The following is a 12,974-nucleotide window of genomic DNA, read 5'->3' as shown; positions in this document are numbered from 1 at the left end:
CACAAAAACTTATGTGATTTATATAATTACTAGCGGGATTAGTATTTCCATTATTACGATATGAAATTCAATAATACTTATTTACGTAATGAAAACATTTATAAATACCACTAAAATTTATTAAAATACTTCAACAATAGTAAAAGGAAAACCTAAGCTGCTATCCTACCGGAAAAAAATTAAGAAAAATGGTGGTGATTACAATATCCAGGACACTTTTGTGATGATTTCTTTTGTGTTCATGATATAAATTCTTATAACATTGACGTAGTTTTGAATGCCATAAGTTTCGGTGTTTCACGTTGAACATGGATTTGGCTCTTGGAATTGTAACCCGGACCCTGAAAGAGATTGTGGTTGTGGCTAAGCCTGCAAGGTTGGAGAGGAAGAGGGTTTTGAGGTGGCAACAAACCTGGAAGAAAAGGAGTAGAATTTGTAGAAATAGTCTTCGTCGTCAACAAGTGTACCGGCGTCGAAGTTGAGAGAGTAGCTCAAAGGGTCGTAGCGGCATTGGAATGAAGAAGAAGAAGGATGAGGTTTTGTTCCGGAGATGAGGCTTGAATGATGCTGCAACATTTTGGCGCCATGTTTCTTGAGGTTTTTGAAGAGTTTTGATAGGGTTTTCTTGCTCATGCAATAGCATTTTGTATGTTTTTGTGAGGCGTAGGTGATGGAGGAGGTTGCGGTGGCGGTCGTTTTGGACCACCAGAGAAGCCGCATTTGGACCATCTTGTTCTTCTTCTCTCTCGGTTGATTTATTCTTTGTGGGAGGGTCGAAAGGATGATCAACGCCGGCTTATTTATACAGAATTGAGGGCGTGGTTTGCACGGCTGATAGAGAGTGTGGATCTCTTTTTGTTAATTTCATTTAAAAAATTTTAAAAAAAAAAGCTGGGAGAATGGTTTTAAAACCTAGGTCGGACTAGCCGGTTTAAGTAGTTCAACCGGGACACATATGTAGCTGTAGTTTTGGCTGAAAATTCAATGGTTTTAGTCGTTAAATCACTTTGAATCACGATTTAATTAGGAAAGTTGCATTGAGTCACGAATAAACCATCGGATCAATCATGAGAATGAGTGACAAGTTCAATGTCAAGAAGATTTGAAAATGATGAAATCAACATTGAGAGAAACTTTTAGACAGGAGATCGATATAGAATAGAGTTAAAAATGATGAGATCAATATTAAAAAGAATTAAAATATTAGAAATAATGAGATTTATGTTGAGATGAGTTGTCATAAGAGAGGAGATTAGTGCAGAATGGAACAAAAAAATTAATAAGATCAATGTTAAAAAGAGTTATCAGAGAGAAGATTAATAGCTAGGGTTTATCCGGTTTGCAATTAAAATTAATTGCGAACTCTCATTTTCTTTTTATATTCTCTAAAAAAAAATCATTTTGGTCATACACAAAATAAATTAAAACAATAAAATTTTTAAGTATATATCAATAGGACCTCTAAGTAAAATAAAAAAAGATAAAATCACTCCTAAATAATTTACCAATTGAATCACCAATTGACTCAAACCAACCCCTTCATTCAATTAATGTTCAATTTGGGTATAATAACCATAGTTGAGATCATCATAAAATAATACATTTGTCTAAACAAACTCAAATAATGTCTTCGTCCATGTCCTTTTAATTGTTGGTTAAACTCTAATCGTAGGGTTACATTTTACAGAGACTCTCAACGAACATTGAATCATAAACCAATACGAGACAATCACACTTATGAAATAACTAACTTATAAACATACCATCAATGGAAAACTTAGGGGTCAATTGGCACTATTTAAAAAAAAAATTAGTTTAGCATATGTAATACCTAAAATTTTACATAAATCCTTTTAAATTTTATTATATCTTATTAATTCTCTAAGTATTATTTTTAGTCTGTCACTTGTATTATTATTATTATCCATACGTCTGTACTAAAGTCCAACTAAAGGAGATTATATTTCAATGTGAGGGATAGACAGGGGCCCCAAGTCAATGGGTAAAAACAGAGTAAAAAGGTCTGAACAGAGAGAGATCACATGGGTATTGGACCAAAGGGTCGATTGGAACCAAATTTATAAAAAAAGTTAATTTAAACTTAATTTAAATTTAGAATAAATAATTTAAGTTTAATTTATTTAAACAAAACTTATTGAATTAATCCTTTTTTTTTAATTTAAATTCAATTTATTTAAGTCAAAACATCAAGTCAAGAAGATAAATAACCCCACTTGATTCCAACCTGAATATAAGAAATAATGGAGGATGAGGAAGCAGATGGAATAGTTTGATTCAGGGCAAAGAGACATTCAGATGAAGACACGAAATCTACAATCTGTTTAAACAAGAAAATTTATTCTTTATCTTTCAAGTCTGGTCTGCAAAAAAATCTCTGAAAAAATCTGCCATTTTCATGAGATCCATCCTCAAATAATTCACTGTCATCTGTAAGTTTTGATGGGATCTTTTGGTTAACTTATGACATTCAAAAAACACTCAATTCTTGGTCTTATAAAAATCAAACCAGCCTAAACATTATCTTCAAGATATAGAAAGAAATATGGGGTAGAAGTAAAATGAAAGTTAAGAGGACAAAAAATGCTATAAAATCTGAAGAATGTACTTGTAATGACACACTATCTATCAAGCACATTAGCCAAGAATGGTTCACTACTTGTCCCTCCCTGCCTCTATTATTATTTTTTCAAGTATACCCAGTCAAACTTACCCATACCTACCAACAAATTTCCCTCTACTTTTCACCACCTTATCCTAGAGCTCCTTTTCCCTTTCCGGGGAATCAAGGGGGCCTTTTCTCCTGATAAGTTGTTTTACATTGTACATGCATATTACTGAAAATTTGTCATGGGTTTTTTTTTTTTTTTCTCTTTCAAAGGGGTGTATAATATAGTTCATAGTATAAAATTAAATTAAACTGTTTAAAAATTATAGTTTAATTTATAAAATAGTTTGATATGAGTTGATAAATTTTAGGTTTTAGTTTAAGCGATTTTCAAATCAAATTAAATCGTAAATTGTATTTTTTTAAAATACATATATATAACTATATTTGATATAATTTTTTAATAAACAATAAGGTATATCACTTTTTTTTTTTATATTTATTTTGTCATTTTCTTTACAAGTATATTATATATATTTCATATTTATTTTGTATGTGGCCAAAAGACTTATTCTTACATAAAGATTACTCTCTTCTTAAATTATCATCCATTAACTTTAAAAAACTCAAATATTCACCTATCTGTTAATTTTTGTTCTTATTGTTAAGGATAAAATCATCATTTTGAAATTTTATTTAAAGAAAGAATAATTTATCCTCATTTTCTCCTTAATTATAAAAACTAACAATTTTTTTTCCTAACTTAACTTTAAAAAAATTACTTTTTACCCCCACCATCTAGGGTTTGTAGGGTTTTCATATTTTAGAGTTAACAACTACCTCCTCAAACTTCAAAACATTACACTTACACCCCCAAAAATTTATTCCCTCCTTCTGACGATTGTTCTTTCTGGTGAGTCACTCCAAAGCATCATTTAATATCTCATCTCATTTCTTAGTGGTTTTCCAACATGAAAAACACCAAAAATTTGGTTGAAATGATCAAATTTTCACACACGAATCTGTGCATTGGCCAATGCACAAATTAGTCAGATGGTGTCACATAGACATGGATGGCTTTAGGTCAATCTGTGCATTAGTTGATGCACAAATTCATACACAAAAATCCAACCATTTTAGTCATATTTTTTATGGTTTTCACTCTGAAAAACCACCGAGAAAGAAGAGAAGATGTCGGACAACGTGCCAAAGTAACTCACCAAAAAGAACGGTCATTGAAAAGAGGAAATAAATTTTTAGAGGTATAAGTGTAATGTGTTGAACTTTGAGGCGGTGATTGTTAACCCTAAAATATGGAAATCCTATAAACTCTGGATGGTGGTGGTGAAAATGTAATTTTATAAAGTTAAGTTAGGGGATAAATTATTATTTTTTAAAATTAAAGGGAAAACTGAGGAAAAATTATTCTTTTTAAACAAAATTTTAAAGTTAATGAATAAGTATTTAAGAAAAAAAAAAATTTGGTGGGAATAAGTCCTTTAGCCTTTACATGCTTATATTATCCTCTTAAAAACTATAATTCAATTATTTTTATTAAATAATATATATTTAGAATGAACGATTATACTTCTATTTATTTATAGGATCTTTTAACCTTAGATTTTATTGTTTTTTCATCGGCATTTATGTATTTTACTTCTATTTAACTTCAAATTTTTTTAATTTTATGTATAGGTCTGACATTATTAGCTTGAACTGAAGCTCAAGACACAATTGGTTAACCTTAGTATAACTTAAGTTTAATTGAAAAAACATGTTTTATTCTTAATTTTTAAATTATTCTTTAAACCCAATAAGTTATAACTTTATCAATTATCTCTTTATATTTCAATGAAAAATAAATAAATGTGTAGACATATGATATAAAATTTTTAAAAACTTATCAATATTTTACTCTAATCGAAACATGAGCTCACTAAAACCGACCATCCTCAAATTGGAGTTTGACTTGAAAATCGAATTTGGCTTGACATGAGCCAAGCTGCTCCTATAGCATCACATGTTGTATAAGAGTAATAAATATGTACATATCTTTTATACACAATTTAAGTATACAAATTATATGTAATTACATAATTGAATAATATTTTATATTTAATTTAAAATTATTCAATCATATAATAATATATTATCTATATATCTAAATTATGTATTAAAATTGCATATGCATAGTTTTACTGGTTGTATAATGAAGATGTAGTTTACCTTTAATATTTGGCCAAAAGACTTATTCCCACCCAAGGTATGGTGAATTCCCAAATTTCCACCTACCAACTTTCAAAAACCTAAACACCCACCCACAATCAAATTTCCGTTAAAAATTTCAATCAACGTTAGGGGCAAAATCGTTAGTTAACAAAAAAATTAAACTGTTAAAGACGGCTAGAGAGGTTATAGAGAGAGACCGAAGGAGAGATAAGAGGGGAAGGGAGGACAGCCGATGGCCAGGGAAGGAGAGATCGACACCGAAGGAAGAGAAACAAACCCTAGGGGGGTTTTTGTCACTTTTCAAACCTTGGGTTTGGGGGAAAATGTAAGTTTTTAAATATGGGAGAGAAAATGTGATAAAACTTTAATTTTGTGCTAATTAACGATTTTACCCCTAACGTTAATTGAAATTTTTAACAGAAATTTGATTATGGGTGGGTGTTTGAGTTTTTAAAAGTTGGTGGGTGGGAATTTGGAAGTTCACTATACCCTAGGTGGGAATAAGTCTTTGGCCTCAATATTTTTTAACCCCGCTTATGTCTTAAGATCAAACAATTAGGGGGGCTTAAAAACATTGATCCCAAACCTCGACTAAGCCTAAGCAGGCGCAATTGCTTTCTCATTTTGGCCCCCCACTCCACAGCAGGTCCACCATCGCAAAGCAGCCGCCGCGAAGTCGGCCATCGGAGCCGGAACTGGCCATCATTTAAGCCGGGAAGCAGCGTTAAACAAGTGGGTTTTTTCTTTCCATTCTTTCAAGTGCTTATTGAAATTGATTTCATACTCGGAAGTGGACGCATCACTGAGAGTCAAAGTAGAGTTAATGAAGTCTGCGTTTGTTTGTTTAAATCATTCTGGTTGAATCTGAAATGGGTTACTTTTTTTTGTCTTGGATAGCTTGTTATTCTGATTAAAAATGCAATCTTTATATCGAAACTATGAGATTAGTTTCTGTTGACTTGCTTCAGTGAGTCAAGTTTTTTTTTTTTTTAATTCCTTTTTTCGTGTTTAATAGTTGATTCACCTTCTTTTTATGCTTCAAATTACTGCAAAGAAATTAACTCTAAATGAAAACAACTCTATAGCATTGGATTGTGTTGTACGCTAGTTCCCTACCTGCAGAGGTCTTCTCAAGAAGTGGTGAATATTATAACTGTGGACTGAGGCTCCCAAGCAACAGGCCGAACCACCATGTTAAGAATTAGCGTGTCCAACTTATCTCTGCACTTATGTTGCAAAATATCAGGATCCATTATTGGATCCTCAGTGCCACTACCATAACCTATATTGTACAAGACTTTGAATGACATGCTTCAGTTGATGATGAGAAATCTCGTTGACAAATTGTTTCTTGGTAAAATGTTAAGCTTTGAATTTCAGAGACAGTTTCTTAACAAATAACAATGTATATATAGTTACGTAATGTGTGTTACTTTATATCATTGGTTTTGAATCTGAAGCAGTTTCATTTTTTAGTCTCAATAAGATGTACTGGTTTCTGTTATCTACTTCAATCAGTCATAGGCTGTTTTGTTTCTTTTAAATTTTTCTGTGTTTGATGGTCGAGTTACCTTCTTTGCTGCTTTAATTCCAGTGACCTGAAGACAAAATCTAAAGATTGTGTAAATCTTTTGTTCTAAATTGCATGGCTTTAGTTCCTGAATCTTGTTGTAGTTTGTTATAGACCCTGAAATGAAGGGTGATTTGAGGTGAAGATCATATTGTTGATAAAATTTAAAACAATTTCTGAAATTGCTATTATCTGAAGTCTACGTCTCTAATTATATTGTACTATTTCTTTTTGTTTTATTTCAGGAATGAAAATTTTCTTGTAACTTGAAAGTGCTTGATATTGAGTATTTATTAGTTAATACATCCCTAGCTTTTGGAGAAGCTGGTTAAAAAAAAAGACAACTGGAAATGAGCTTCATAGCAAGGTTAAGATGTAATGTACCAAACAGGTTTTACCAAAATCCCAACGTTTGTCCTCTAGCGGCACTAAATTTTTTTACTTTCAATGGGATGGTATCTCGGGGCTTTAGTCAAACTGCTATGGAGGACGAGGAAGAGGAGGAAGTAGAGATTGATCAAAGAAGACTCCCAGCTGATTATGATCCAGCTACATTTGATCCCACTGAGCATCGTAGTCCTCCAACTGAGCGTGTTTTCAGGCTTGTAGATGAAATTGCTGGACTCACTCTAGCTGAAGTTGCAGAACTGGGTTCCATTATAATGAAGAAACGGGGAATGAAGGAACCACCAGTTGTGGGGGTTATGAAGCCTGGTGCTGCTGGTTTGGCTGGAATGGCAATGAAGGCAACAGCTGCCGCAAGTAAGGAAGAGAAGAAACCTGAGAAGACTGTTTTTGAGGTGAAACTGGAATCATATGAAGCTTCTGCAAAGATTAAAATTATAAAGGAGGTCAGGAGTTTTACTGATTTAGGTCTCAAGGAAGCAAAGGATTTGGTAGAGAAGGCACCATCAATATTGAAGAAAGGTGTGTCGAAAGAAGAAGGTGAGCAAATAATTGAGAAGATGAAAGCTCTTGGAGCAAAAGTTGTTATGGAATGAATGGGAGCTGATACTGGGTAAATTATTTCCATTGGAATTTTTTTATCTAGTTACTGTTTTCTTAGACACTTTTGAATCTTCATCAAGTTTAGGGTGAGGATTTTTACTGGTGGATGCTATATCACTTTCACTGTGCTGATTTTTGAGCTTTATTGGGCGGTAATTTTGATCAGCAAAGGGCACAAGTAGTGCCAACATTTCAGTGGGAGGAAAGTCCCTAAGTTATGTGAAATTATTCATGGCATCCTTTGGTTTCTTTTGCTTCCATTCTAATGTAGTTTACATGATAGGACAGAAAAAAGGAAAATAATTAGATTGAGGCCTGGTTATGTTGCCTAATGCCCACACATTTTAATGTTTCTATAATACTATAATCTTTGTTATGGAATTTTCTTTAAGAAATTATAGGGTTTTTTATTATTAAATTATTTATATTTGCCCCAATAAATTTTTTTGGCTGGTATATCCCTGTGGCTGGTACATCTCTTTGTTCTATTTTATAGGCAGGTGGAAAAAAACACGGCATCTCTACAAGGTCATACCACTTGAGTTATTATTAAAATTGAATTTATCATTTATAAGAGTTCAATTAACGTGTGTTATAATGAATATATGAAGAATATACAATGGCAAATAATTACAACATACTTTATCTACAAATTCTTAGCCTGCCAACTGCTTTTTGTGCACTTCAGTTTGATATTAACATTTTATATATCAGAAAAGGTATGTATAATGGGTTGGAGTTGGTATCTAGGGTTCATAGTACTTGATTCACAATATGGCAATGCAAGTTTTCTCTTTATTCTTTTTTCTAGGAGAAGAAAGACGCTCCATTGTGACAATTGTCAAGGTCAGGTTCAAAGACTCACTAAGAAAACAAAATCTGTGGTTCCCTGAATATTTATTATGACAGATCATGATTGCCAGCTTATGCAACCTAAATATCTAAGGGAAAAACCACTCCCACATTGTGCTAAGATTCAAGCACATGGCTTGGTCCAAAAATGGAAAAGAAAAGGCCAGTCAGCTTCAATGCCTGAAGTGCCTCACATTGGTAAAGAGCAGTGAAACCCCATATTTGTTACAGCAGTCAATGGCATCCTTATCCCTAATGCTGCCACCAGGCTCTGCAATCACGCCAATTCTGCTCTCACATGCCTCTTCCACGGCATCATTCCAGGCTGTTTATAGAACAAGCAGCATCCAGATTAATACACGGTATTAAACTTCATGTGACCACTTCATGAGCACACACTCAAGAATAGATGGTAGCCATCTCACAAGAATTTGTGCAGTAACTATTTAACAGGTGCATTTTGTTTTAGGGTAATTATTCAGATAAAGCTAGAGCAAGTCAATTTAAGATATAGTGATTACCAAATGGGAAGAATGCATCGCTAGCCAGAGCAGCTCCTTTAACCTCATCTCCTGCCTTCCTCATTGCTATTCTCAAACTCTCTACACGATTTGGCTGCCCACTTCCCATACCCAACATACAGTTGTTCTGCCAAAATAAAAAGGATCAGATTCTTCTGAGTCCACCAGACATTTTCTGGAGAATATTATAGAGCAAGCAATAGAAAAGCACCAACCTTTGCTATTACAATGGCGTTGCTCTTGACATGCTTGACACAAAGCCATGCAAATTCAGCATCCTTAAGTTCATTTCCTGTTGGTGTCTTATCAGAAACAACGTTGAATTGGATATCTTGGGGAGTCAAGTCATCTGATTCCTGTACTAACCAGCCACCACCAACTTGTCTGAGCGAAAGCTTTCCCTTCTCATTCTTGTTTGCTTCTAGGATCCTAAGAGTCTTTGATTTTCCCCGGAGAATCTCAAGACCCTTCTTGGTATACTTGGGAGCAACCACAATCTCATAAAACATTCGAGTTTCTCCATCTGTTGGACTTCTAAACTCCCGGATTTCCTTAGCAAGGGCCTAAACACATACTCAGAATTATGAAGTAAAGGTTCAACAATATATATCGCCAGTCAGGAACCCAATCATCAAGAATTAAAGCTCAGCTAAGGTTTAATTCTCAGTGAAAATACAGTGATTTCAAGGAAATCACACTGTTTTAGATATACACCAGCAGAACCACTGTATAACTTGACAAAATTCAATTTGATACCTGAAGTGATAGTCCTAAGAATCAATTCAACACTGGACCTAATAGCTGTAAGTACTGAATTACCTCATCAACTTCAATGTTGAAGGCCACAATGCCACCAAATGCACTGACCGGATCTGCTTTCACAGCTAATCTATATGCTTCAAGGATGTCATCACGTGATGCTACTCCACAGGGATTTGTATGCTTTACAACTACACAAGTAGGATTCTTAAATTCCGATACACAATTCCAAGCTGCATCAGCATCTAAATAATTATTATATGACATCTCCTGCACCAAGAAAAAACCAAAAAGCAATACAAAAACTGTATAATTTCAGAAGCCAAGAAAAATCAACTAATATGATGAATTTTGCTAATCAACATATCCTGCGAAATCCTCAAACTACAGTACAAAAGCCACACTAAACCAAAATGAGTAAAAACAAGACCCATACAAGTGTTTATATCACCATTCTACCCACTTCCATTCTGAACAACGTGATATCATTGACTCCTGCACTACATATACTAATAATAACTCAAGTTCTTAATCTATATTGCTTCCAGTTCCTGATATTCCTAAAACACAAAGATTGGTCTACCTTTCCACTGTAAAACCAAGTTTTCATTACAATATGATTAATAACCCTACTAGAATAATGTAAGGCACCAGAAAATGAGTGTAGGTTTCTTTTTTACAATTTTCTTTAGCTATTCAATGAATTCCAACATCATTAAATAAAACAAAAGTACAGGTTTCCCTAACAAATTTAGCATATGAAAAACTTTTCAGACATTATTGATGGAGATAAAGTATGCTCATGTTTGAAAAAAGGCAAATAGCTCTGATATATACTCACTTTCCCATGATGCTGAATAGCTGTCGCAATCCCACCAGCATTAAACTCCGAAAGACTCTTGTCAACATAAAATGCAGCCTTCTGGTGAGGATTTTCACCATAACGAAGAGAACTTTTAAGTCTGAGGGGCACTGTTAAGCTGGGAGGGAATTTATCTAAACAACAGAAAAACAATTCAATCAACAAGCTTCCCCATGAGAGGGAACAAAAGCAAACAATTCACTGAAATTTACTTCCTAAGGAAACTTTTAAAATGTTTTAAACTTTTGGTTTATCAGAGAATGGCATTTCAAAAGCACATCCAAAATCATCAGTCTATTCAATATATTTAATCTCAATCCATGAAACAATTTTGTGTTACTGAAATTACATGACATAGAACCACTTTCTCATAGCAAACCATTAGTAACAGTGTTCCAAATAACTACACATACAGGGAACAAAACAATACCCGCTGAAGTCTGTTTCCACAGCCACTCTGACACAGCAGAATCATAAGAAGCAACATGCTGAAAAGCCTTCCAAGCAAGCTTTTTGCGAAACTGTTCTTCATCCTGGTTTCCCTTCAGAAATTCTAAGAGTGCAGGATAGTCTTCAGAATCAACTACAACCAAGACATCCTTGTGATTCTGTTCATAATGTAATATTAGATGGATTACGAGATAATAAAAGAATGTTAAATTTGGTTTTGGATATTGTATATGACATTTTTTTAACTGGCTTCAGGCCAAGAAAATGAACATTATCAACTTCAAAGTTTTTGTAGTCATTCGGAATTAACCTTTGCAGCAGCTCTGATCATGGTAGGGCCACCAATATCAATGTTCTCAATTCCATCCTCAAAAGCAATCCCTCCAACAGAAGTAACTTTATCATAAAATGGGTACAAGTTCACAACAACTATATCAAATGTACCTGTACATAGATGGTTTCAAAAAGTAGGAACCATGTCCCAATGTCCTTAAAATGTCAGAAGGAAAAATGAAATTAAGAAAATGAAAAGCCAATGATCAGGCAGGTATTATAAATGCAATTAATTAATACCCACCAATTCCATGTTCATTCAGAGCTTCCATATGATGTTTTTGGTCCCTTCTAGCAAGAATACCCCCATGTATGTTGGGGTGTAAAGTTTTTACACGTCCATCAAGCTGCAATACAAAACTAAGATTAATACTTTAGTGTTACAGCAAAAGTAAAAAAAAAATAGTACCCTGAAAAAGGAAATTTCATGGAAATGAAGGATTTAACAAGAAATGAGTTGAATCTGGTTCGCAAACAAGCTTAAGGCCTAAATGAACAAGTTAAAGACGTACATCCATAACTGATCTAACTCAAAAAAATCAATTTTTAATCAATCATTTAATATGTGATTATTATTTTATTAGTGAAAAAACAATGCGATTTGGATAAAAATCAGTCGGAGAAAAAAAATTCTACCATTTCCGGGAACGAGGTGAGCTGTTCCACTTTAGTTACTGACACACCAGCCTTTTCTAAAGCAGTAGCCGTTCCTCCAGTTGAAACAATTGTGTATCTGCATATCAAAATAAAAGCCTCAGCTTCATAATAAAGCCATAAAACAAAAATTTGCCAAACACAACAAATAGATTAAGAAAATCTCACACATTCATCCTAGTAACAAATTTCAAACATCTTATCAACCATCTACTGGCATACACCAAGAAAAAGATAGCAAACAAGCAACTATATGACTCCGACCTTTACTTAAAAATAGGGTTATTGGATTCATAATTATTCAGAAATGTCAAAAACCTCCCACAAAATTATCAAAGGTATCATTCTATAAAACAAATGGACTGTGTACATGCATTAGAAAACAAACAAACCCCCCAAATCATAACAATTGTTAAAGTTATCTAAATATAAATAAATATATATAAAAAGTATAATCAAAGAATCTACCCCAGTTCTTGTAACCCAGTTCCAAGAAAAGCCAAGTCCTTTTTATCTGACAAAGATATCAAAGCTTGCTTCTTCCCTACAACAAACATTACCAAAACCATGTCATATACAAAAAATTTTTAAAAAAATCAAAACTTTCGACCAACAATAAAATTCACACCCACAAAACTACAAAAAGTATTAACAAAACCATGTCAGAAACCAATTGAAGTAAGAACTTTCAATCAACACCACAACTCAAACACACAAAAATGAAACATAAAAGTAAAAGTAAAAACAAAAACTTTGAAAGGGAATCCAAAATAAAAGTGGTACCGGAAGCAGAAGATTGAGATTCATGGGTTGGAACAGAAAATGTTTGAGTGTGAGACATGGATTTAACCGGACAAAACCTGAAACGCACTGAAGAGGAAGAAGGCTGGACTTGAACCCAGAAGGTAGAAGAAACGGATGTTATTTGTTTTCGGAAAACAGCAGAGGGCACGGTGGAAAGTGACGGTTGGGCAATTTTTACAACAGCGGTGGAGGCGGAAGAAACGGCAGACAAGTTAAACATGTCTGTTCAAGCGAGCGGCGTTGGACAACTAAATTTAAAAAGCGCCTTTCTCGCACTTGGTTTATCTGACTCTGATTTAAGTAAGA

At 33.7% G+C, this 12,974-nt stretch overlaps 2 protein-coding genes across 2 annotated transcripts; one reads left to right on the top strand and one right to left on the bottom strand.

The window, feature by feature from the left end:
- Window positions 1-5,413: 5,413 nt before the first annotated feature.
- Window positions 5,414-7,851, top strand: LOC123227662 (50S ribosomal protein L7/L12-like). Its single transcript, XM_044652758.1, has 2 exons — window positions 5,414-5,587; window positions 6,671-7,851. Exon 2 carries the CDS (start codon window positions 6,776-6,778, stop codon window positions 7,424-7,426), a length of 651 nt encoding a protein of 216 aa, XP_044508693.1. The 5' UTR covers window positions 5,414-5,587; window positions 6,671-6,775; the 3' UTR covers window positions 7,427-7,851.
- A 357-nt stretch (window positions 7,852-8,208) lies between these two features.
- On the bottom strand, window positions 8,209-12,974 carry LOC123227661 (bifunctional purine biosynthesis protein PurH-like). Its single transcript, XM_044652757.1, has 11 exons — window positions 12,648-12,974; window positions 12,333-12,408; window positions 11,847-11,943; window positions 11,455-11,557; window positions 11,188-11,321; window positions 10,858-11,035; window positions 10,407-10,561; window positions 9,626-9,835; window positions 9,022-9,369; window positions 8,807-8,933; window positions 8,209-8,610 (listed from the first exon to the last, which is right to left on the bottom strand). The coding sequence occupies exons 1-11, from the start codon at window positions 12,886-12,888 to the stop codon at window positions 8,459-8,461; spliced, it is 1,821 nt and encodes a 606-aa protein (XP_044508692.1). The 5' UTR covers window positions 12,889-12,974; the 3' UTR covers window positions 8,209-8,458.

This window comes from Mangifera indica, chromosome 10, assembly GCF_011075055.1.
Source record: "Mangifera indica cultivar Alphonso chromosome 10, CATAS_Mindica_2.1, whole genome shotgun sequence".
Classification (NCBI taxonomy): Eukaryota; Viridiplantae; Streptophyta; class Magnoliopsida; order Sapindales; family Anacardiaceae; genus Mangifera; species Mangifera indica.
The sequence above is the reverse complement of the archived record's forward strand: the minus strand, read 5'-3'. Positions and strand labels throughout refer to the sequence as shown.

Excerpts from the sequence above, each read along its gene's own strand:
- LOC123227661 (XM_044652757.1), bottom strand. The coding sequence starts at position 12,888 with ATGTTTAACTTGTCTGCCGTTTCTTCCGCCTCCACCGCTGTTGTAAAA. Across the intron at positions 10,562-10,857 it reads GTGGAAACAGACTTCAGCGG|ATAAATTCCCTCCCAGCTTA; the intron begins GTATTGTTTTGT and ends TCTGTTGTTTAG. Across the intron at positions 9,836-10,406 it reads CTATTCAGCATCATGGGAAA|GAGATGTCATATAATAATTA; the intron begins GTGAGTATATAT and ends TTCTTGGTGCAG.
- LOC123227662 (XM_044652758.1), top strand. The coding sequence starts at position 6,776 with ATGAGCTTCATAGCAAGGTTAAGATGTAATGTACCAAACAGGTTTTAC.